General features: G+C 37.8%; 1 protein-coding gene across 1 annotated transcript in view; it reads left to right on the top strand.

Moving 5' to 3' along the window:
• The first annotated feature begins 643 nt into the window (after nucleotides 1–643).
• LOC122663413 (heparan-alpha-glucosaminide N-acetyltransferase-like) overlaps nucleotides 644–27,101 on the top strand; it is a 45,941-nt gene continuing 19,483 nt past the window's right edge. The window contains exons 1-8 of the mRNA XM_043859093.1: nucleotides 644–828; nucleotides 1,468–1,605; nucleotides 1,943–2,024; nucleotides 3,348–3,424; nucleotides 5,104–5,201; nucleotides 6,116–6,248; nucleotides 7,516–7,632; nucleotides 7,821–7,906. Of these exons, the coding sequence (XP_043715028.1) occupies nucleotides 694–828; nucleotides 1,468–1,605; nucleotides 1,943–2,024; nucleotides 3,348–3,424; nucleotides 5,104–5,201; nucleotides 6,116–6,248; nucleotides 7,516–7,632; nucleotides 7,821–7,906 (866 nt within the window). The 5' untranslated portion in view covers nucleotides 644–693. The remainder of the gene's footprint in view (nucleotides 829–1,467; nucleotides 1,606–1,942; nucleotides 2,025–3,347; nucleotides 3,425–5,103; nucleotides 5,202–6,115; nucleotides 6,249–7,515; nucleotides 7,633–7,820; nucleotides 7,907–27,101) is intronic.

The raw sequence follows: 27,101 nt of genomic DNA, 5'->3' as shown, positions 1-27,101 counted from the left end.
ACCAAGTATCAACCATTGGATAGGCATGAAATTCAAGTAACGGCCTGTGAATTGAGCGTAGCATGATGACCGCTCAACCCGAAACCACAGACGACCCGAATCCGGCTTGATTCCAGTTCCACATTTCGGCCTAATAAGTAAACGGTCTGGATTGACCTTGGTCATGGCTAAGACAAACAGAGCTGCCGTTTTGTCAGTCCCACTCAGATAGATAGTTTGTTGTTGGGGTCATCATCTGAGTGGCTCCGATATTTATTATGGAAAGTTATGCAAGTAGGATCCAATCCAAAAGGCACACGTGTCACGTATTTACATCTCACGTTTTGGATTTACTAACCTACTCCATGAAGACAGTATTGTTTGTCCTTAGCGTTCTGTTTTAGTTCCACGCGCTACGCTCGCTAATTCACAACCGTCTTGGCAACTTTGCAAGTATTAATATGGATGGGGCGTAAGGCGTAAGTTTCGCGATAAGCGCGTCATCCTACGAGCGCGTGAGATTAAGGTTCCTGGTCGTCGCTCCTTCCAACAGGACGGCAGTCCACAGCTTAAACAAGAAAGAGAATAATATGCTTTGTAGAGGCAAAAGTACCAGTTGCTCTCCGAAAATGCCTATTGGTTGTCGGAGTCGAGAGTCAGGAGAGTTGTGATCTTCCCCAAATTCCAGTTGGTCTCCGACAAGCCGCCCTGAAAATGGCCGATTATTTGCCATTGAAGGGCGAAGATGGAGAAGAAGAAGAAGAACAACAACAACACAAACCAATCCCAAGGACAAGAAGTACCACTCGTCTCGCCTCTCTCGACGTTTTTCGTGGTCTCGCCGTCTTTGTGCGTGAGATCTTCCTTCATTCTCCTAATCAACCTTTCTCTTCTCTGCTTACTCGTAGAAACTGGAAACCATTTCTTCTCTTGTTTCTTCGTTGCTGGAACTCTTTGTGGTTTCTTTCTGAGAGCCTTTGGTGATCTTTTGATGTTTTCTTTGTTCTCTGGGTTTTGAGCTTGTTTTGCGTATTGAATACGGGTAGACACGAATGCTTTACGGTGCTTCAGCTTCGGAATTCAGAATTCTGTGCACTACGATGCTTAGACACAACAGTAGACGATACTATTACTAGATCATAGGTCTCTGAATCAGATTGGGCGATTTGATTGATCAGAACTGTTGTTCAGTTCAATCCAGTCGTCAGTTTTAACTATCTGAGAGTTGGTTAGTATTGTCCGGAGTTGCAAACTGCGGACCTAGGGACTGGTTCATGCTTCAGTCTAACAACACTCACAAAAAAATCAATAAGAATCATAAGGATTAGATGGTGTAAAGTTATGAATGTATAATCTTACTGTCATTTGGTATTTAGGTTACTATTTTATTTAAAATGGAAAAGTGGACAATTTTTTTTCTTCTAAATCCAACCAGTTAAGCTTTTCACTACCAGTAATTCACATTTGCTTGATGTTATTCTTTTGCAGCTCATGATATTCGTTGATTATGGTGGCTCAGTTCTACCATTTATTGCTCACTCTCCATGGAATGGTGTACACTTGGCAGATTTTGTGATGCCTTTCTTTCTATTTATTTCTGGCGTTTCTCTCTCACTTGTTTACAAGGTATCTGACTATTTAATTCTTGGACATATATTTATTGAGTAGAAGATTTTAGAAATTGTTCTTTATGTTGAATGATCATTGCTTCCTGTGAATTTCCTTCTCTTTTTTCTTTCTTTTTAGATTTCAGTTTCAGTAGCTTCCACCAGTTTTTTATATATTTTAATTTTCCACTTCAGTTGCTTGCCTGGAGTTAGAAATGTGACTGCATGGTTGTGAAGCATTACTTGTCCCGGACTCCAAGGGGTTTACAGTCATTATTGATTGATCATTTCTGATGTGCCTTCACTGAGGTATTTAGTAGAGTAGTTGACAATAAAGTTTCTTTTCTTAATTGCAGAATGTATCGAACAAAGTACAAGCTACATGCAAGGCGATGATGAGAGCGGCAGAACTCTTTCTTCTTGGTATTTTTCTTCAAGGTAATATTGTGTATACCCATCAATTGCAGTATTTTTCGGTGAAATTCAATTTGAGCTAGCAAAATTAATCATTTCAAATCAAGTTCTATACTTTGAGTCATAATAGTTGGCTTAAAAAGGTCATCATGGTTCAGACCTGTCTTTTTATTATATGGTGATTCTTTCCTTTCACCGACATTTTATCAGGATTTGATCATATTTTTGAAACTCGTGAAGTCACAGAACACCCTTCTAGTAATGAAATGATGGATTAGTTCCTAAAGTATAACCATACCATCTTTAGGTGTCAATGGTGTTCCTCATAGTGTCCTTGGGGAAATATATGTAAAAATATGATTAGGTAGTGCCAACTTGGTAAAAAGTCTTTTAGAGTTTTAGGCAACATAGGACAAAACAGCCAAATCTTCGTTAGATTGGTTGTTATTTGCTTTTGGTGCCTTGATATATGACATTGCTGTCTATAAAATTGATGATTATCTATCTTGCTGATCTCTAAAGCAATCTGGAGAGAATCTTGAAACTTAACGGGCTTGAACTTTTTTTTCTTTCTAGGTTGGTATTTTTCCATAAGTTGGGAGGAAAAATCAAATATGGGTAATCCTCATCGCAGCATATAGATGAGAATCATGAGATACTTGAAAGTATAAGGAACTTGAGTAAGTTCTCAACTCAACGATGTTGCTAAAATATGCATACATAAAGAACTAAATGAGGATGCTGTATGTACAGTCCCTTGGAGGACTGTCTTAATCTATTTCATGGTCACTTGACCATAAATTATCTGTGTAATAAGTAAAATTAGCAGGTTCAGGCATGATGTAGCAATTGATGCATTGTATCTGAGCCTCTGCTGTGCTGGTGCTCTTCAGAAAAGGATATAGTCTTCTTTAGAAAGAAGAGTTTCCACCTGGAGTTTGCAACTATGGGCTACCTCTATTCCTTAGTGAGAATCTTGCCTTTTAAAGGAGTTATTCTTGATTTAGGTTAAGCTCAGGCAAAAGGCTATTAAAGTTATGGGAAAAAGTTTATAAGGTAATGCTAGATTCCTTAGTGATACCATAACACTGAAATCTATTACATCCAATGAATCTTGCTAGATCAACCTTGTGTTTTATAAACTTTCCTACAGCAGTACAGTGGGCATTCTTAAACTTCTTGTACTGCCAGTGATGATATCTCCCTCCCTCAACCCCCCCCCCCCCCAACAAAAAAGAAAAGGTTTGATTTGTTTCATTTATATTATGGACATCTATTGACCACATACATATTGTCAATCATTGAAGGATATCGAATAGTATGGTCACATTATTCTCCTCATTTTAGGTGGTTATCTGCATGGATTAAATTCCTTGACATTTGGTGTTGACATTGAAAGGATCCGTTGGCTTGGCATTTTACAGGTATATTAATATGTTGATGTACATCTATATATTAACATTATAGGTGTGGAATTTGTTTATCATCCAATTTTATGCAAAGTGTGACTAGAAATCATCTCAGGTAATCTAGTGGCACAGAAGGTGAAATGTCATTCATATAAAAAATTTGATTGATGAGAGGAATTATTTTCTTTGGAAGTTATATAGCATAATTATCATTAAAGATAATTTTATCCCAGTTTTCTGGAAAAAAATTTTGAACTTTAAATGGGTCTACTACTTGAGTCGTATGTATACACTTGGTGTCAATGCTTCCACTCATAATTGCTTTGTATTTTATTGTTCAAGTAACCCGCACCAATTCAGTATTTTATATATGCTAGCATTACCTTTTGTTTTAGTTTTTCTTTTGGTGCCACTGCTACTACTGGTTTGCTCCATTATCCAGTTGACATATTCTCATTGATCTCTGTATGCTTGGTAATCTGGATCAGCACTAGTCTTCTATTTATTAAATCCAAAGAACATGTCCCAAACATATAGATATTTCTCCCATGTGTTTGTTTATAAAGTATGTAGGACCAACTGACCAAGAATAAAGACTATTCACTATTGACCATTGGTGCAACGGTAAGGTTGCTCCATTGTGACCAAGTGGTCATAGGTTTGAGTCTGGAAACAGCCTCTTTGCGAAATCAGGGGTAAGGCTGCATACATTATGACCCTCCCCAGACTCCGCAGTGGCGGGAGCCTCGTGCATTAGGTACCCCTTTTTACTGTTGACTATTGGTATCCTTACTTGATCGTGAGGGACAAGGTCTTGACTAAATCCAGTGTAGCCATTTCCAAGAAGTACTTAGTTACTAGTTAAACTGATGTAAGACTAAACTCCCCACACTCCCTGCACGTGTGGCAGTACGTACTGCGGACATGTGGATACGGTGAAAACCTGCTCTGATACTGTGCAAAGTTTCCATCTTAAAAGTTCGAACTGGTAGGTGGAGGGACTCCCGGGTGTATAAGGGGGGATGTAGGCTAATCACTAGCCGATGTGGGACTAAACTCCCAACAGATATTACCATTGTTGTTATTATTGTTATTACTATGATTATTATTTCTATTTTCCTTTTTGGTAGCTATTTTGGGATTAAATCCTTCACCTGAACCCAGCCAATTTGGGATTAAATCCTTCATCTGAAGCCATTGTTCATGTCGAGAATTCATCAAGGCAATGATGATACTAGTTGGTTTTTTAAATGCCCCAGTGGGTACCTTTTTTACTCTCACTTTTCTTCTATTGGCTTACCCATTCGATACTAAAACCTTTCAAATGGAACATAGGACTGAATTTACTAAAATACTTGAGAAAATCTTGGCAATTTGGCATTGAATCCTAAGGTGCATCCTATTTTACTTTGCTTCCTTTGGGCTTCTCACATAGAATACTGAATCTGGTTGGCTTTTCAAATGGTACTTGAATAGCATAAAACTATCAGTAGATCCATTCATCCATCATTGTCAGATCTGTTTCTTCCATGTTTAGTTTACGGGCTACAAAGAGAAGTTCTTCTGAATTCTAAATGTTGCATGACGTCTTTATACTGTTTTGAATTCCTCTATTGACTCACTTTTTCCATTTTTACATGTATTTTACACAATAGAATGGTGAACTGAAATTTGTATTGCTTAATTGGTGACAGAGGATATCTATTGGATACATAGTTGCAGCTTTATGTGAAATTTGGCTATCTAGAAGGCAAAGGGAAGTAGCTCTTTTCAAGAGCTATTATTTGCATTGGTAATGGGGTAATTTCTGATATTCTGTTTCCTATCATAACTTCAAAAATGTTGTTGTTGTATTTAGCTTCAGCATCCTTTTTAGCCATCTCTTTTTTCAAATGCCTTCAGTTACTGGAGGTAATGGCGACAATGAGACAATTTTCACTTTTAGTTTTTGAGTTTTTTGTTTTGTTTTGTTTTGTTTTGTTTTTTTTTTAAAACTTTTTCCTGAATTCATTTTTACATTTTGATATAGTATGTTACTATTTAAAATATTCACAGCACATGAAATGCATAACACATTACTTTTTCCCCAAGTATAGACCTTAACTTCCCTTGGGTATTTTTTTGTTACTCAAAATATGAAATGAAAAAGGGCATACCCAGTGCACGAGGCTACCGCCACTGCAGGGTTGAGGAGGGTCATAATGAAATACGACCTAAAATTTTTGGGAAAGGGGGCTAGGTCTAATTAGAAACCCTTGTTCCCATGCCCTCATAATCAACACATGGCATGTTCAAGTGGTTAAAATGGCTGTCTGGTTTCATTTAAGTTCTTCTCCAATATTGAAGAAACCTTTTTGACTGAATGATGGACCTTCTGTATGGTCTGCCTTGTTCATGCCTATAAACATAATTGCCTTTAAGGAACTCCATGATTTGCATCTTGAAGATTTTATTTTATTTTTGTTTCTTTAACCACAAGTGAGATATTACTATTTTTGTGTTCTCTTTAGTATATGACCAATCAAATCATATTACTTACCTTCAATGAAATCCGTTGTTAGATGAAAATTTCTTACTGACTGCCTTTTCCATCATGAGTTTCTTGAAGTGATTGGAATCTGAGATGGTCAATCAATTTAGTCCTATTTGTAAGAAAGGATTCACCTTTTTCCTTGTATGTGTGAATTATGTTTATTTTTTTGGCAGGTGTGTTGCATTTGCCATATCAACCATATATTTGGGGTTACTATATGGTTTATATGTTCCGGATTGGCAATTTAAACTGTCAGAGTCAACCTCCTTTGTTTCTTTCTCCAATGATGGTGATGTTGTTAACACGGTAAAAACATTTTCTGTACTATTGTATGTGGATCAGGCAGCTCTCTAATATGTTACACTTACCCCTTTTTTAGAGTGAAAAGACAACTCTGATTCACTTGGTTTCGCTTATCTGGTTATTTGTATTCAGCATTTAAGCCTGTTTAATTTGGTACTAGTTATAGATTAATTAACTATTCATATACAAGAGAAGGTCCATTTTTTGTTTAGCAAATGACATGCTAAGTAATGACTAACACGACTAAAGAAGGAATAAATGCAAATAGAACTGAAGCACAGCGGCTTCTAGAGTCCTAATTCAAAGTAAGTTCCAGTAAGACAAAGTATATGGTGTGCGGATTCAGTAACGAAATTGATTTATTTAAGAGAAATGCCCAAAATGAATATTTATGCCATCTTCAATTTTCCATGATGGAGATATAGAGGAGGATATAACCTGTACAAAGTTGGTTGGGTGAATGCTCTTTCAATGTGTCATGATTGAAGCTTACCTATCAAACTTAAGGAAATTTATATAAGACTTAATGAAACTAACAACAAAGAAATAAGATGTCCGTAGGATATTCGAATGAATGCAGGATGTTGAGAGGAATGAGTGGCAGTACTACTGGGATAAAATCAGAAAGAATGCATATGAGGGAACTAGCAGATACTCTCAATAGGTGATCATAAAAGTGTCAGTTTGATTACATGCATCAAAGACCAACGTTGGGAGCAGATTGGGATGGTTTGGCACCAGTACGAGGTAGTACACCTCCTTATTCTTGTATTTATATGAACCTTCTTATTATGAAGCAAAAGTGATCATCAGATTCATGAACCCATCCACATGAACTGAGGGGCATTCGGCATTCCCTCTCCTAGAGCTTATCTGGGCTCAAGTAATGAGTTTTTACTTTGCAGTTTTCAAGTTAATACAATGATAAGGGATGCATGTTCATGGCCCTAGTTGAATTTGTATACATGAATTAATCTTGAAACATATTAATCCCTTCCAAGTAAATACTAGTGTATTATTTTTGTTTTCATTTCACCCAGTTTCGGTTCCTTCCTGCAAAAGCTTTCTATAATGGCAACAGTGAGTACAATAACATTCTAGCTGCTTGCTCCAACTCTGATTTTACCCATAGGCCATAAAACTTTTCCTTACTATGTCTCAAAAATTCTATTTTAGTAATCAGCATGGACTTGTTGATATTGTTGTCTGGTAAATTTCTTTGTCTTCTGAGATTTACAGGACTCTATTCATTAGCCTTGTCTGGTTTTAGGTGAAGTGTGCAGTAAGGGGTGACCTTGGACCGGCATGTAATTCAGCTGGAATGATTGATCGCTATGTTCTCGGTGCTGATCATCTATACCAGAAGCCTGGATACAGAAACTTGAAGGTATATATGATCGCTATGTTCTCGGTGCTGCTAACATTTTGCATTTTACGTGATGCCTAAACAACATTCATAGTGCATAGAAGATACCAATATATTTTTTAAGTTGGTAAACTTGCTTTTGTTTGATATCACAACCTGGTTTTAAACCCGTATTTTCCACTTATTAACTAAAAATATCTGTTCTATAGGAATGCAGAAGTTCCAAGAATGGCCAAATCTCTGATAGTTCACCTTCATGGTGCCATGCTCCTTTCGACCCCGAAGGCATTTTAAGGTGAATAACTCCGCATTCTGGGCTTCATGTGATAAGTCTGTTACTCCCTGCTTTGGAGTTCAGTAACTCTGTGAGGGTTGCCTCAATTCCTTTCCATAGTTCTCCACCCAAGCTTACATGTTTGATACTTAATTAGTGGATCTAATTGAAGTTTTTATAAAGTGAATTGTGATCTTCTTGATGATTCATAGAATAAGACAATTTCATTTTATTGAGTTTTTGAAGCTACAAAAACGAGTAAAATGTGGAGCAACCAGAAATGATAGATTCCACCTAAAATAGGAACTGGAAGATGTTTTCACAATGCTGTTCTGAAGGATTAACATTATTGACCAAGTGCAGGATTCTTCAGGCAAGATTTCAAGTTGAAAAGGATTGTCAGGAGAAAAAAGGATACAATAGGAACCATACTGAGGTTTAAAGGGAGATACAATGGATTTCTTTTTTCTTTATCTTTTCTTAATTTATACCTAGTGGTCCTTGTTACAGAAAGTTGTAATCCAGTAGTCCAATAAAACCGCTTGATAAAATCTTCGAGTACTATTCAAACTCAACTGAGCCTTATCCCAACTAAATGGGGTTGGATACATGGACCTTTTTTCGCCAATCAGCTCTATTCAAAGCCTGGAACTAGTCCTAAGCTATTCATGTTTTTCCGCACCACTTATTCTAGATTCATTTTAGGCCAACCCCTGGTTCTTTTAGCCCTTCCGATCTGAATCAAATCATCCCTCCTTACTGGAGCATTCAAGGGCCTCCGTTCCACATGCCCATGCCACCTCAAACAACTTTCTCACAAGTTATCATTCATCGGAGCTATTCCTAAGCTGTAATTTGTTCATTACTTATTTTATCTTTTCTAGTTTTACAATTCATCCATCTCAACATCCTCATTTCGACTACACTAAGTTTGTTTGAGTTCAGCAATGTGTCTGGAGTGTTGTATGATCAATGTATTCTATTTGTATATTTCATGTAACCTTGTGTTCGTACATCTCTCATGCCTGAAAATCCCTAATTAAGTTACTAAAGACCTAATGGAACACACCCCTTATCTTAGGTGGTTTCATTATGTGACTTAGCTCATTCCCGACACAATAAATCTGTGTCGTAGACGTCCGTGCTCCTGCGTAGACGTCCACTGGACTAGCGTAAAATGTCCACACCCTCAGACCGACTTCCACACTTTTGTGCAAACATCTAAGCTTGAGTTTGTGTAATTCATGGTCCGCTGGTGGCAGACGTCCACTCCCCTGAGTAGGCATCCGTAGACTAACATAGACGTTTGCCTCTCTTCTATTGTTGGATCCATAATTAAGCCTATGGATCCTTGAGGATTGGTGAATCTTTTTATATCCTGTAGCTTTGGGTCATGGCTCGAGCCAAGGATCACAACCTCGTTTACCCATCCTCTATATTGTCATTTTCCTTCCGTCTAAGGCATAGACGTCTGGGCCGAGAAGAAGGTTTTTGTGCCCCCTTACCAGATGTCTCACGCTGACGTCTGTCCAACGGTAGCAGATGTCCACACTCATGTGCAGACATCTGAATCGACGTAATATTCCTGATACATTTTTTATTGCTGGTGTGTCTAAGGAAGTGTTTGGTTCGAAGAACCAATTGGTGGTTGCATTGATATTGGTGAGGAACCAATTGGTGTTGCACCAATGGATCCATTGTCCTGACAGATTAACTGTTTGGTTACCCTGAGTCTGTTAGTTGAATCATCCTGAAAAACTGTTTAGTTACCCTGAGTCTGTCAGTTGGATTCTACTTGGATTTATATGAAAAACTGTTTGGTTTCCCTAATTCTGTCAGTTGGATTTAGATTGAATTTGTATGAAAAACTGTTTGGTTCAGATAGATCCTATCATGACATTGGCTACTCTATGGCTAGAAAATGAACAATTATAAAAAATTTTGCATACAACTAATGTTTAAACTTGAATTAAAATAGGAGTTAATAGAGTTCTTATCCAACAGTTGTCATTGTCATTCATTACATGAATAAAATATAGATTTAAAAAGTTGTTATACTATTGTGACATCCTAGTGCCTCCTCCTAGACATCATCACTTGTTAAGGTCCAGTTTTTTGACAGCATCAAGGACGTCCTCCAACTCCCTTGTATGTTGCTCCAACATCCTTGCTTGACCTTGAGAAGCATTGATTGTTCCCCTGAGGTAACCTTGTATGTATTTTGTGTCCGCAAGTGGTGATTGTGTGATTGTGGTTTGAACTTCTTCGGTATTTCTACATTTGTTGTTAGGAGACGAAGGTTCTCCCTCTTCTATTATTTTAAATATCCCACAACCACGATTTTGTGCCTGAAAATAAACAAAAATTCCAATTTTTGATTAAAAAACGATTTTAAAGGGAATTCTTTATCAAAAGAAAAAGAATCTAAAAAAGGAAAAAAAAATAAAAAATGAATGTTGATTCATACTGAGGTGGAATGGGGACAACACCAAAAATCACTCCCTATTGCTGGTCCACTAGTACATCTCCGCACTTTGCATTGTCCTTCTCCATAATCACACATTCTAAAGTGATCCTTCCACAAAAAAAAATCATTGTGTAGTTGACACTTGTAGAACTTTCTTCCTGGATTACGCTTAATAGTTGATGTCATTATAATGCATTTAGCACCACAAATTTCACACCTAGCCACATTGTTATCCATCTATCCAAATCCAAAAATGAACACATAATAAGAATTTGTCAATGTAGATGTAACCATTGTTCTAGAACTCGTTTTGTTTCGGTGTTTCGAGCTGATTGAAATATCTGAAATTTCGGTCGAAATTTTGTGTTTTTTCTGGTATGTTTCGGTAGGTCATTTCGGTGGGTTTTAGGCCAAGTTAAGGCCTAAAATTTCATGGAAACCCTATTTTAGGCTATATAAACACATTTAAATGTTCAAATTGCAAAAATAGTCATCCAAAATGGTGTTTTGGATTTGCACCATTGATTGGCAATGTACAGTCAAACCCTAATGTATAACTTAGTTAATTACACATACACATTGTACATTAAACAAGTAAATTGATTTGGAACTAAGTTGGAAACATAATGACTCATAACTCATAACTCATAACAGTCATAACTCATAACTCATAACTTAAGTCATAAATCATAATATGAAGTACATAAGACATTAAGTCAATAACAAGTTAACAACTTAAGAGTTAAGAAGATGATATCAAAAATTCAAAATCACAATATCCCCAAATCCCTAATTATCCCCTACAAGTCAAGTAGTCATCATTCATCAAGTGACTCAAATGTTTACAAATTTGTTAATAATAACTACTCCGCCGTCCAGGATCAACCCCACTCATGGTCTGCTGGAGCCGACATGTATTGCTCTTCGACTGTAGGACAAATGAATGCCACGTCATAGTCTGGGAGAAGATGCGAGTGTAGTCATCCACAGTAGCCATGTAAATTGCATCATCAACATGCTGAAGGTAACCTATCCTAGGATATAGGTCACCAAACTGTGAAGAAGTACTACCCACTGATCCACTATGATATGAGTCATATGACGGCTCTGGGAGCCTGTATGGGTAAGGGCTGTACGGCTGCGGCGCCGGCTGGTGGGTTGGGTAGTAAAAGATGTCATCCACAAAAGACGATCCACTATATCCCTTTGAGTGGGAGTCATACTCAAAACTGGGAATGGATGGAGAAGATATAGGCTCCCGCCCCCAAGGGCACTGCCCAGCCTGCCCTTCGCCATATGGATGTGAATGAGATGAACTATGCTCTGATTGTGCTGGAAATGGACTGCTTTCTATATGGAAAGATGGGGTACGAAAATGCCCACTCGATCTGTTGTCTCTATCGCCAAGACTCAGTCCACCAACAGAGCCAGATAGGGTATTAATGTCCATAAGCTCAGTCTGCCTACTAGTACCACTACCATGGCTACCAGGACGGGACTGGCCACGATGCTTTCTCGAGTAGGTCGAGGTGGACGATGTGGGCCGTGTTGGGGCACGGATTGCCTCTTGCTGCTCTTCTACCACAAACGGGACTCGAGTTCCCTCATATGCTTGACCACCATCACCATCATCATCACGTCCATCATTACCTCCATCATCACCTCCATCATCACCATCTCCACCATCACCATCACCACCATCACCATCTCCACCCCCACCGCCACTAGAGGACATAGACCAATCTTCTTCCTCATCAACATTGCCACCAGTAGGCTGGAACGGTATGGGTGACGCGTCCCGTGCATGTACCTCACCCTCTGCACCCATGAAGTCATCCACATCAGCTTCTATATGTTCAGCTATCATGGGGTCAGGCCTACCTCCAGGTTGATCTAATACTGGCTCACCTCTATCCCTCACCCAATCAACAATAGGATCTTCATCATCTGACTCCACCTGGAAAATGTCGGCGAGATCGATATTTTCCCTGATACCCTCTTGTCCCATGCGTATGTGTTGCATCTTCAATCTCAAATTATAATGTACATACACCAAGTCAGATAGACGTTCAGAACCCAATCTATTTCTCCTCTTGGAGTGGATGAGAGAAAATGTACTTCAATTCCGTTCACAGCCAAATGTTGAACATGTTTGGGAGAGAACCTTGATTGCTATTTTTCTTAAATTGTCTGCCGAACCCCCATACAACATCCATCATTCAGTTGCATTACAACAAAAGAGACATCTCACCTTCATTTCAAAAGTTTCAATACATACATAATTTAAAGAATAAGATATTGAATTGAGTAATGACTAATGAGTACCGGCATCACAGCATGTCCGGCCTTGCTCTGCAGCATCGGTTCCAAAACTTCCAAATGCATCCCTAAAAGTCTTCAACTATAATCATTTGGAAAATATTTAAAATTAGTAATGACTCATTACCATTTAGTATTGAATTGAGTAATTCCAAATGAATTATAACTTATAAGACTCACCTCATTGTTGCATATAGCTTATAATTTACTATTCGGCTCCAACTTGGCAACTACTTCTTTTACTGCGTCAATAAGACTACTATTCAACCCAAGCCTATGACTGTATTGGTACTTGGGGTTCAAATAATATGCTGAAATTGACATTACATATTGACTAGTTAGTAATATATCTTTCAAATTAACTTTAAAAGATGTAATTGCATAAAAAACAAACTACACTCACCAGCCTTATGCAGTGGATGCATAAATTGATTTGCGCTCCTTGATAATTTTAAGAAAGTGTTTGCTACCTTGTGGATTTGCATTGTAAATACCTTCATTCATCAAGTCTATGACAGCATATAGATGTGGCATGGTTGGTCCCTTGAGAGCAGAATCAATTATATGCAAAACCTTGACCATTGGGTCCAGAAGTTGTACCACTTTATGCAACTTTGACCAAAAGTCATCTGATGAAATGGTAGCTTGTGCTTCCCTACCACCATGGGTATTGGACCCATTCCAGTTGAACCAGTCTTCAGAAGCAAACATAGATCTAAGTCCGGACTTCTTGGTCTCTATACTCTTGAGTGCAATGTAGTTGGTGGCGAATCTAGTTATGCCTGGCTTCACTAAGTCATCCCCATACTTCTCCCTCAAGAGGTTAATGCAAACCCATGGTTGCAGACAAAGTTGGTCATTTGCCTTGCCTTTTCCACAACATGTTGTACCAATTTGATCTTTCCCATGTCCTTCAACATGAGGTCTATACAATGGGCAGCACATGGAGTCCAAAACAACCGGTACTTGCTGGTTTGCATCAACTTCTCACCAGCACTCTTGTAGTTGCTTCCGTTGTCCGTTACAATTTAGACAACGTTCCCCACTTCTACATCTTCTACCACTTCTTTTAACAATTTGTAGATATACTTTGCATCCTTTTCTCCTTGAATGCATGAACAGACTTCAGAAAGACTGTCCTCCCATCACAATACACCATAAAGTTGATGATGGACTTTCTTGTAGGACCAGTCCAACCATCACACATTATGGTCACCCCATAGCTCTCCCACATCCCCCTCATTTTATTGATGTAGTCTTCAAGCTCTCTCTTCTGTTGGGGTAAATACACATTCATAATCTCGTATGGGGTGGGCCCCTTATACCCTGGGCCAGCCTCAGCAATGGAATCTATCATAGTCTGATAAAAGGGGCCTTGTGCTGTGTTTGCTGGGATGGTATTGTATAACATCCACTTAGCTATAGATTCCTTCACCATCCCCTTCAGATTTTTCCATGCTCCCTTGATTTTTGGTTGTTTGTTGCCTTTCTTTCTATAAATACCAGGTGCTTGGTGAAGTGCTGGGTCATCTCGTGGTGGTGGAGGCGGAGCTGCCCTCGTACTCTGTGATCTCCTAAAGGGATTAGGCAACCCATCTGCTCCTCCACTACCACTAGCACCAGCTCTAGAGGTACTACCACCTACTATCTGTCTCTCCTAATCCTCATGATAACTGGCTCTGCTCATCATCTGTGCTCGTCTCCAATCCCTAGCCTCTCGCTCAGTCTCTATATCCTCAGGAACATAGACAGGATCATCACTGTCATCATCATCATCACCATGATGAACATCATCATGATAGCCTCTCGCTGTACGCGTCATTGCTTCCTCAAGTTCTACTCTTGCCTTCTCCCTCTGAGCCTTCCTCTTACTCCCTCCCTTTATGTACTCAATGACAGCCCTAGATACCTCCACAGGGACCATATGACATGCGACCACTTCAGGAGAATTCCCAGCTAGATGTTGTTTGAGTCTAGTGGCACCACCTCCCCAAAACTGCATGTGACAATAGTTGCATTGGGATTTTCTTTTATCCCCATCAATTGGAGTGCCGTGTAACCATGCAATGTCACCCCTAGTGCGCCCGGGTGTTCTCTCCTCCCCCTGGGTCCGGGTTGGCTGCCTTTGCCCCTCCTGCCTCTGGCTCTGTCGTTTACCACGGTCCGCCATAATCGGACTAGTTTACTGTTGCATGAATAAAAGACAATTCATTAATCATTGAAGCACATCAATTCTTTTAGTTTAACTGTTTAAGAGTACTAACATAAGTATATAACTATTTAGTATTTTTCCCCTAACCCTCATATTTTTCTCATGTTTAAAAACAATTTTTTAAAATATTTTTCAAATAAATATTGGCCTAGCACAACAAAACCGAAATTATATGCAAATGGACAGCAATAAAACAACATGTAGAATTTACTTATAGCTATTTTGTATTTTTCCCCTAACCCTCATATTTTTCTCATATTTAAAAATATTTTTTTAAAATATTTTGCAAATAATTATTGGCCTAGCACAACAAAATCGAAAAGATATGTAAATGGGCAGCATTTAAAAAGTATGTACAATTTACTTTTATATTTTTCAGTAATTTTAAAACAAAAATCTCATATTTTTTCTTATTTTTTGCTATTTTTTTGAATTTTTTAAATATTTTTTATAATTTTCAAAAATTAAAATAATTAATTATTGGCAGAAAAATATTTTCGACACCTTGAGGCCGTAGATCGGCCAATGGTGTCTAACATATATTTAATTGATCACCATACAATATACATAACCCCTATTATTTTTTTATTTTTGTTGTAAATAAATCAAAATTTTGAAGCAGAAAAATAAAAAAATAATATATATACCAAAAAAAAATTTCAACACCGTGAAGTTGTAGATCGGCTTCCGGTGTCTTAACATATATTAATTTCATCACAAACAAACATATTGATCATGCATTTCCCTAAAAAAAACAAATTTTGAGAATGTTGTTTTACCTGGAATAGTGGAAAGGCTTCACAGATGTGCTAAGAAGTTTGAATCTTGTGTTCTCCAAGTGGTTCCGGTGTAGATATGGCAAAGATTCGAATGAGAAGTGAAAGAATGAAGAAGAAATGAGCGAAAAACCAAAAACCAGAGCTGTTGTGTAGTCTCGGTCGAAACGAAATATGGTCATTTATATGAAGTGTTTTTTAGGCAGCATTCGATATCTCGCGAGATATAGAAAATATCTCGAGATATCGCGAAATTCTCGAAATCTCGCTCGAGATATTGTATTTTTTTTTATTCGAACTCACATTTCGTCTCGACCACCTCAAGATTTTTGAAATTTCCGAAATCTCGATCGAGATTTCGCGAGTTTTTGAACATTGGATGTAATCATTACTAAACCATTACTAACAGTATAACAAACAAATATTAACCAAAAGCATTAAAAGCAACCATTACTAATATGTCAATGTTCTCTTGTAGATCAGTCAAATACTAATATACAAAAACATTACAAAAGATGCCTCAAAAGTAAACTAAAATATTACACACAAGCAACAAGTTCTGAAACCATGAAATGTTCTTGCAAACTAAGTAAGTCATAAAAAAAAACCAAACATTGTTCAACACGTCCAAAATAAAAACCATAGAACCCCATCACAGCCTCAGCCTTAATTGGTTCCCCCAGTTGCTGACATATACAAGTCCAACAATTTCAGCCTATCTTCCTCCTTTGCTAGTGAGATGACGATGGCTAAGTTTTTCCTTTCCAGAAAAAAAGACTTGGCAAGGGCTTGCTTGTGGAAGTCAATGCCTGGGATTGCATCAATTGCAGCACAGACTTTGTCTCCAAAAGCTATCTATGATTCATTCTCCACCATATTCGTGATGGCTGCAGCGATAGCTTTTAGAGGATTTGCAATTTTATCAGCCCCTTGCTTCTTTTTCTTCTGTGGCCTACTTGTGCCAGTTCATTGAGGTCTACCACGTCTACGACTGGAACTTCCAACAGGAGTGTGAGTTTTAGTTTCTTCATTTTGACTCTCCCCATCATCACTAAGGATTAAGTTATCGAGTCCAACAACTGCAGCAGCAGCCTGTGCTGGGGTTGTTGAAGCATTCTCATTTGCAATTTCGTTGCCTAACCACACTGCAACTTCTAAGTAAATGGGAAGTACTTGATGCTCTCTCCAATACTTTTGCTCCTTTTTCTATAAACAAGAACAAGAGAAACAAGAATGACTAAAATGGTATTTTCTAAATTGAATTATTGGATTATTCATATGAAATAAGACAATTGTACCTTAAACTCAACCCAAACATGTTGTGGTGCATCAAATCTCATCTCTATCGCATTCCAACCTAATCCAGAATTGTTTTGTAAGTCAGACAATGCTTTCAGTCTAGCTTTCCATATCCTGTAGTGGTTTTTGCATTGCTCCCATTCATAGGTTGCTTTATAGCGATCTTTTATCTTAAGTGAGATTGCTTGCTATTGCTCTCTCTAGAGGCCATTGTCTCCACTTCTCCCATGTCTATGTTGCTGTAAGAGACACTCTCAGAAAAAGTGTGAAATTTCACTAGGCCATGTTGCAATGTCTCTTGTCTTAGACTGAGAGGGGGTTTCGGAGTCCATCAATCTGGAAACCAAAATATATATAACATGATAATGGCCTAATGAAAACTAATAAGAAGTAAATGGGACAGCATAAGGAAGTTATGGAGGCATTCAGACCCACACCTAGGAAATCTACAAATGAAATAACTAATAAGAAGTAAATGGGACAGCATAAAAGGAAGTGATGGAGACATTATTCCTTGCATGGAAGTCTACAAATCAAATCGGATTAAAAAACAGTACAACAAGTTGATCTAAAGTCACCACAGAGAGAAATAACTAATAAGAAGTAAATGCTAGGAGTAGCATAGTTTGTATCTCAACATGTTTATACTTGTATATACTTGTACATTAACACTTGAACAGGTACAGATTTTAATATTTTATACATGAACAGTAATAAGTAGTAAGAGAAGAATACTAGGGACTGAAACAAATATAATCAGGTTAAGCAATGACAGATTGGAAAACCAAATCTAAGAATGGAACAAGATCCTGTTCTTAGGGACTGAAACACAGATCAAAACAGAAATCGGATTTTAGGTAACAAGCTTGATAAATGATAAATCAGAAATCCTAGTAATGATAGGATTCTGTATTCTGAACCGAGACTCAGATGTCAATACCACAGGTAGGTCCAGATTAATATCTGGTTGTAAATTCTGTGGTCAGAATTAAAATCAAACAGAAATTAACAAGAAACTGAGAAATTCCAGAACTGTAGTATAGCAGAATCAAAGAAACTTGTAAATACTAACCTGTTTGCTTATGTCAAAGAAACTTGTAAATACTAATCTGTGCTATGATAAAATTGCCAAGACTATTGGCTTAATGATTAAAGTTCATTTCAGTTAGTTTATTTGGTGTTCTTTTGATCCAGTCCAAGACCTTTACCTAGTGTACAGGGTTTACTTTTAAGTTTCCATTTTGTTTTAAGTTTCCTTTTTGCTATGTAAGTTTGGGTAGGCAAGTCTTACTTAGCTAGGGAGTCTTTTATTTTAAATAGACTGAATGTAAGGCTTTTGGGCAACGATTTTTTATTGAATGAAGTTCATGACTGAGATAGTATGCTGCTGAGAGACAATGAGGAGTGAGAAACTGTGATTAGAGAGATTCTGATCTAATCCTGTTGGTGGGAAATGAAAATTCCTATTCCCCCTTTCTATGCTCTGTTTTCCTTCTGAAGTGCTGTTTCATCTGTTATTTATAAAGCTTTCTGGATACTGATTTAATCTGAGATTGGGTGGGAATATTGTCTATTCAAGTTCCTGCTTAAGTGTTTTATCATTGAAGATTAACTTACAGCAGATCCCTTTCATCACTTACCTGGCAGCAACCCTATTTTAGGGCCTATTTTGGCAGAGTCAAGATCTGCCACTAAGGGAAATCCATCCAGTAGATCCCTGCCAGATTTTGGGGTATTAAATGGCCATCCAAAAAGGGCCCTTTGACCAGGGCTTGGAGTAAATCAGAACCTCTGATCTACTGTGACATGAGATCTCCTAAATTCTGGGTTTTAAATTTCAGATTCTATTATTTTGATTTCTGACCTAATCTAACCCTTGGATTAGCCTACTACTTGTGACCAGAATTTGAGCTCCATCCATAAAGGTTGACTTTGACTTTCGTACATAACCTAATTTCTGGTTTTAGGTTTTCTTGAGATCTTGTAGAAGGGGTGACATATCTCAACCCTTGTGTTCGGCCTGCCTATACCCCACCAATTTGGTATCAAAGCTATGGCTGCACCAGGTTCTAACCCTAAAGAGTCAAGAGAAGACCAGAATTCTATGAGACAGCTTGCTGATTTGATGGAGTCTGTCTCACAACCAAATTCTGAGTCAGACAGAATGGAGCAGCAGAAAGCCATCTTCTTTTTAAGTAACCAGCTATTTTCAAACAGAACAACAGAGGTAACAGAACAATAAAGAAAGAAAGAAAGAAAGAAATCCTCCTGTTGAGCTCTATAAAGAAATTCTCCTATGGAGCTCTATAAATACACATGCAATGGATACATAAAATGTTCTATTTCTCTCTCATTCCATGTAGCACAACTAAGCTTGCAAACCAGTTAAGTTCTATGATCTAGACACACCCAGAAGCAACCTTTCGCCAATTTTTACATCAAAGCAAACAACAGAAGATTTCCTTTTCCATCCATACATGGAAACAAATGGCCCCAAAATGAAGATTTTGTTACTGACTCAGAAAAAAGGAATTCAACATAATGAGGGCAAAGCATGACCAAAGATGGACACCAAACCCAGAAAATTTAAAATTAAAAAATAAAAATAAAGTACAGCTGCTGAAGTGTTCTCCCTCATCTAAACTTTAAGCAGAGGCAGTGAGAGAGACCTGTTGAGCTGCTGTTTCTCATCCTGGAGAGTATTTTCTCCACCACTGCTACTCAAGACCTCGAAGAGAACTGATAATTATCTAACCTACTGTCAAGATCTGGTATTTTCAGATCTTCAAGTTTAACCATTGATAAAACCATAGCATAATATCATAACTTCATAATGAAAATGATCACAAAAATCAATAAACATTAGAGAAATTAAATGACCAACTGAGATCAACAAGATTTCATCTCAAAAACATCTTTGAATTTTGATCACAAAGTAACAAGTTATTTTGAAAACAAATTCTTAATTTTACAACAATTCACCAGCCAGCCTTCTACTAACATCTGTTAGAAAGCTGTACTTACCATTCCACCCAGTCCTATTCCAGCCAAACATGTATGATTTAGTTTGGCCACAAATAAAAGTAAATAACAAAAGAACTACACATAATACTGGTCATGAGAACCACATGCCCACATACATAAAATTGTACCATAAATGAGAAGTACATACCACAAATGAAACAAGGTACCACATACAATGTAATGACATAAGAACCACATGCCCATTGTACCATAAAATTACATATCAAATCCATTGTACCATTAAATTACATAACAAACCAATTGTTTCAACAAACCCATTGTACCATCAAATTATATAACAACCCAAATGTTTACAAAGCACATAAATAAAATCTAATCGGATTCTTCTTCTTCTTCTTCATCTTCTTCCTCCTCACTGTAACCTCCGACCCACTCATCCCACATTTTACGTACCATCTAGTCTCGGAATTGATTCATGTCAACATTATTGTAATCTTCGTCAATCTCATCATCAATTGCCATTTGTTCAGGATTCCCGTTCTCATTATTGGCTGAATTTTCCAGTTCTTCTTGTGCAAGCCACTCTTCCTCTTCTTCAACAATATTTTTAGTGAGAATATGATTGTGTAGCAAAACGCATGCTATCACAATCCAGGATTGGGTCTTGAAAGGGTATTCTGGTTGATTTTTCAGTATCTTGAATCTGGACTTCAATAGAGAGAATGAACGTTCAATTACATTTCTCAATTTAGAATGCCTCAAGTTAAATAATTCCTTCGCATTAGCTGGTGCATGTTCGGAGTTACGCCACTCTTTCAAATGATAACGAACATAGCGGTATAGTCTTAAGAAGCCCACTAGGTTAGCAAATCCAGCATCAACAAGATAGTACTTACCTCGAGGTACAACTATCTTTTCTTCTCCTTCCTTGTGGATGGCATCATCTAGTATTCGAGAATTTGATGCAGAACCTTCCCATCCTGAAAGTATATATGTATACCTCATGTCGAAGTCATAGGCAGCTAAGATATTCTGTGATATATTCCCCTTCCTATCATGAAATCTTCGATGTTGGTCAACTAATACCCATGCAGGGATATGCAAACCATCTACGGCTCCAATGCAGTTGTTGAAGTACCGTAAGTATTTTTTGGGCTGAGTTGTGGATCTTGGAGGTTTCAATAGTTTTGTGTGCAGTTGAAGTATTGCACACAAAACACGGTTGAAATACCTACTAATAGTCTCACCTGAATGACCAAGTTGGTGTAAGACGACTCGGTTCTTGGCATTGTGGCCAATTGTGTGTAAAAAAATAACTAGTTGTTCCTCCACTGTCACAGATCTGCTATCCTAGAGAAAACCCCTATGCCTAACCATTTCAGCTAAACTAAAAAATGCCCTCCTACTCATCCTAATTAGAGATCGACAAGTGGTGTCGGATACACCAATAATTCTCTCAGTCTCAACTAGACCATGGAGAGCTTCACCGCGATACGGATCCTTACTGAGGTACAACTTACGATATTTATCAGCTGCTATAGCATAAGCAGTTGCAGCTAAGACAATTATTTTCCTGCGTTTTTGGTAAGCCTCATCGTTCCATTGCTCATTATCCATGTATTCACGGATCTACATATTCACAAATATCCCAATTAGTGACTCTGTAAAACCCAACCTCTGTAACACCACCACCATATACTATTCCTAACTCGTAATCTAAACTCTAAGCTAAGAAAATAAAAGTAAATAAATAGGAAACCTAAAATAATCCATCTTCCACAGAGCATTCTATTTCTTCAATTTCATGCTTAAATAAAACAAAGATACATGATCAAAATTTATCCACATCAACTTTATGAAGGAAGCAACTGCCAGACAAAAGTAACTGATCAAGTAAATGCCAGCTATAGGTATTCTTAATGAGAAGTACAATAATATTCATTGTACGCAGAAAAAAAGGGTCTTCACTGCTTTAAATAGAAAATTGAACTCCGCGTGTACTGAAGGGAAATTGACTTCACACTGCTCAGTCTTACACACACTGATAGCTATTAGTCATTAGTGTATGTAGAGGCAGAACAAGGCTACAAAATTATTAGTTAAGAAATAAAGAACTAGAAAAAAGAACAAGGCTGAAGAATGGACAATAAGCTAAGAAAACTATTAGTTCACATCTATTTAGTCCACATTACAAAGACTGATGTGTGCAGCAGTCCTTTTTGCTACAAGAATTTTCAAAGATGCTTCTATGAGAAGAAAGTGACAACTATTGTGAAAACACCCAACCACAACAGCACCACCTCACAATTTTCTAAGGGTATTGCTGTTGAAATTTTTGATACTTTTCCATCCATTAATGAAGTGAGGATTCGTAAATTTTTCATGCCGAACTAGAACAAGACTGAAAACAGACTAAGCAAGAACACACATCACATTAACCTCTAAGCCTACAATAAATCTATCATAATATGCAGACTTTACAAAGTGAATAAAATATAATAAATAAATTAACAATACAATGTGATAAGGTAGAATCAGAAATAAAGAACTAGAAAAAAAATAGCAATCCACTACTCAGAATGACCTAAAATTCATGTCGAGTGCTCTTCTTGAAGGGTAAATTCAGCTTGCAAAAAATCTCAGAAATTGCAACTGATGTATCTAAGATACAATCCTGGAAAACGCTAGCAGTCAAAAGAAAGTTGAGGAGATAACATGCCATACAAATTTCACACAAGCATGTGTATAGTGCACAACAGTGGGGGAAACTACAGCAGTTTATCTACCTCTTCTTGAGCTGCTAATAATCCTAGTCTTATCAACAACCCAGGCTTGAAGGAGATTTTAGACTGGATGTAGGGGCAGAACAAGGCTACAAAATATGTTCATATATGTGGTTGGAAATTCTCTGGTGCAATTTACCAAAAAAAAAAAAAAAAAAATTCTCTGCAGCAAAGGAAGGAAATTGAGAAGAATATCTAAACGTTTCAGGTATGTACACTTACCCTTGATTTCAGGTATGAAAAATGAAACCCAGATCTGACCTACAATCCCAAAAATCGAAACTCAGATCTACATGGTTTAAACCCTTGTTAAAATAAAATCAAAGAGAAGGCGAGAGAGAGAGAGAGAGATAACGACCAATAGGTAAGACAGAGAGGGAGAGAGATACAGAGATGCAACCACAATAAATTTTACAAGATTAAACAAGAAGGCCTCGCTCAGCCTGAAATTCGCCTGCTCAGCAACCCTCTTCATCTCTCTGAGCTCATCGAGAAGGTGATCTTTCTTCTCTTGCAGAGAGAGACAGAGAGAGACAGAGAGAGATAACGAGAGACAGAGAGAGAGTGAGAGAGAGAGAGAGAGAGAGAGATCTGAGTGAGAGATCTACCTCAGTTGCAGGTTCCACGGCCTTCTTATCCCTTCGCCTTCTTCTCCCTTCGGCAACGACGAACAACAGTCGCTAGTCGAGGCCTTCGTTCTTCAGCTCGATAGGTTGGAATCAAGATAGATGCACAAAATAGAATGGGTATTTATACTAGGGTTAGAGGTGGACCCAAAAATAATTCACATTTACATAGAAAAAGGTGAATCATGTAGATTCATGAACCAGGATCAGTTCACCAACATTTTCAACCAAACAGATTTTTTAATTCGATATCACGAATTCGTTGATACAGCACCAAATGGTTCGCCGAACCAAACACTTCCTAATGTTCTCATTTATAAACGTTGGAGCGCTATGATTGTCGGCACTCATGTGTACATGTCTGTGGTGAGTTGTCTTATCTCAAATTATGATTATCTTTGTAAAATTTTCAAGGGCTATATGTAGGGGACCTCTAGACCTTCAAACCATGGTTCAAGATTTCGTGAAATATCGCCGATATATCAGGATATTTCGAAAATCTCGACAGTACCGAGACAAAATGGTAAGGCGAAATGGAAAAGGTTCATATTTCGGTGATATTTCGTGATATTTCTTGTGAGTCTTGTACTCTTGTGAGTTGTGAACTTGTGACTTTGTGTATTGACTATTGAGTATTGAACTATTGACTATTATAGAGTTTATGAGTTATGAGTTATGACTTGTGAGTTATTTTTGTTTAAATTTCTTACATGTCTTTTAGTACCTAATCAATGTGTATTTAACTATTTATACATCAGGGTCGGCGACCGTATACTGTCAATCAAGGGTGCAAACCCAAAACACCGCTTTGAGTTCATTTTTTTTTGCAATATGAAGGTTGAAATGTGTTTATTTAGCTTAAATAAGGGTGTACATGAAGTATTAGACCTTAATATGGCCAAAAACCCACATAAATTTGTAAAGGAAAACAAAAATAGAAAAAGAGAGAAAGAGACACAGTAGTTTAAAGTGGTTCAAGAATCTAATCAATCAACAAGTGGTATCAGAGCTTGGTGCCCCTCTCAAGGATCTAATCAATCAACAAGTGGTATCAGAGCTTGGTGCTCCTCTCAAGGATCTAATCAATCAACAAGGAGTATCAGAGCTTAGTTCTCCTCTCAAGTATCTAATCAATCCAGGTAGTTAAATGGCATTCCAAATGGGTCTTGGTCAACCAAAAAGGATCTCCGTCACTCTCCCTCCATCATTCAATGGAATCAACTTCAACTACTGGAAGATGTGAATGATAGTCTTCCTATAGTCGTTGGACTGATTATTGAACAATTGTAGAAGGGTTCAAGGACCCAAAACCAAAGATGTCGATGTGCTAAGCTTTTGAAGAGGACGAGTGGTTTTCGCTCCACTATTCCCCCTAGCCCTTCAGTCCCCGCTTCTAGAATCCATTGGCATCGAGAATGCCCTCAATTCCCCCTTCTTTAATAAGATATTTGTTTATCTATTTTATATATTAATTCCCTCAACCCCTCTTCTTTAATTAGTATTTGTGGCAGAATCCATCGAGAATGCTCTCAACCCCCTTTCTTTAATAATATATTTATTTATCTTATTTTTTGTTGAAGTACTGTTCACGTGAACAGTGATTTGGTTGATATGTGTATCTTTTATTTTCCTAGTCCTAGTTGTAGTTCTAGTTTCTAATTATGTCAAGTCCTAATTCGACTATGAGTTGTTAGTCTTAGTTTCAGTTTGAGTTGTTAGTTCTAGTTCTAGTTTTGTTTCATGGTTCTTTTCCTATTGTAACTTGGAATCCTATCAGGATTAGGAATTCCTAATCTGATTAGGAGTTCTCCTTTCTATTGTAATTTGTGATTATAAATACAAGCATTATGAGAAAGACTGATTAATTGAACAGTTCTCTCCTTTTCCTCATCTTCTTCTCTTTCTCTCTTCTTCCTCCATTCTCGGTTCTGGTTTTCTTCATCTATACTCTGTTACATGGTATCAGAGCATCACCTTTAGACTGGAAGTGATCTGCGATTCTGGTTTGAGGGTCTTCTAAAGCCTTTTCTCTTCAAGGGGTGCAGCACCCACTGCTGCATATTGCTATGGATTAAACCCTAGATGGAATTTTCAAGTGAAAACTAGGGTTTCTACCAATAATATCTACCCGAGTTCTTAGATCGACTGGAGATCCTTAAGTTGAAGCTGCCTTTGTTGAAGACTTCTTCTACATATAATACTGATCCAAATTTGTGGATCTTCTCTACTATTGAAGACTGCAGATTCAACTTAATTTTTTCTCTCTACTACTTCCTGCAATAACCCATTGAGGGTTTTCATATCAGGTGCTATTTTATCTCCAATTGATCCATTAATCTGGGAAATCTGATTTCTCTTACAGATTCACCCTGCAGTTCATCTTCTCTATTGTTTCCTTTTGGGTTTTCAAACCCTATTTACTGCTGCTACTTTTGGGTTTTCAAACCCCTATTTACTGCTGCTACTTCTGGGTTTATAAACCCTACTGCAGCCGATTGGTTCCTGCTACTCTTCTCAGATTTTCAAACCCTAATCAGAACTTGAGTAAAAGCTGTTTGTGATTACTGCTACTGCTACTGCTGGTTGGAATATTACTGCTGTTTTTTTTTTGTTTCTCTGTTAAACCTAACCAGGTTCTGTTCAAGAGCCGATTACTTTGCTGCTGCTATTACTTTTTGGACTTCATGGCTGATCCTAAACCACCATCGGACAATGTCCAATTACAGATTACCTCCATTAAACTATCTGGAGTATCAAATTATTTGTTATGGGCCCAGGCAGTACAAGCTTACATACATGCCAAGGGCAAACTGAAATATATTATAGATGATCCTCCTAATCGTGATCCTAAGGATCCTACCACATTTACAGCTCATGAGGAGTGGATGCGTGAAAATTCTATTATAAAGATATGGCTTTGGAACAGTGTTGAACCTGCTATTGCTTCCAATGTGATGTTTCACACTCTTGCTAAGGATGTCTGGAACGACTCGCGTGAAAGCTTCTCTCAAGAAAGGAATATCTCCCGTATGTATGATCTATATGAGAAACTTTTTACCTTCCAACAAGGAGATAAAACCTTGAATGAGTATTTTGCCAGTTATAAGGGCATGGTTGAACTGTAGATACACCAACCCTTGACTACTAATCTGGATCAGTTAAAGCAACAAAGAGCTGAGTTCCATGTTGCAAAATTTCTTACTGGGCTACATCCTGACAACCAGTTTGTGAAGAGTCAGTTACTTACAGGAGAGAAGGTTCCTTCTCTCAATGAAGTTTTTTCTCGTCTCAACCGTCTGGCTAATTCCTCCAAGCCTGACAATATTCCTAAGGACAACTTAGCATTTGTTGCTAATTGTGGACGGGGACGTGGTCGTGGCCAATTTAGAGGCCGTGGCCATGGCTTTGGCTCTGGTGGACGAGGTACAGGACCTCAATATATTGACAAATCTGCCTGCCAATGCACTCATTGTGGCAAACCAAATCATACTGTGGATACTTGTTGGGCCAAGCATGGAAAACCTGAGTGGGCGAATGAACTAGCCAATGCTGCCACCACTGACACTGCTAATGAAAAAACCACCAGTGACATGAACCAGAGTCCAACTACTTCATCTGTGTCCCGTGAATGATTACAACCAGCTAGTCAAATGCCTCCAACACCTTGAAGTTGCATCTGCCTCCAACTCTACTGCCACTCTAGCTTATAAAGGTAATACTGCATTTTTCCCTTCTTCTACTTCATGGCT

Source organism: Telopea speciosissima, chromosome 5 (genome assembly GCF_018873765.1).
Source record: "Telopea speciosissima isolate NSW1024214 ecotype Mountain lineage chromosome 5, Tspe_v1, whole genome shotgun sequence".
Taxonomy (NCBI): Eukaryota; Viridiplantae; Streptophyta; class Magnoliopsida; order Proteales; family Proteaceae; genus Telopea; species Telopea speciosissima.
This window is presented reverse-complemented; position numbering and strand designations above follow the sequence as displayed.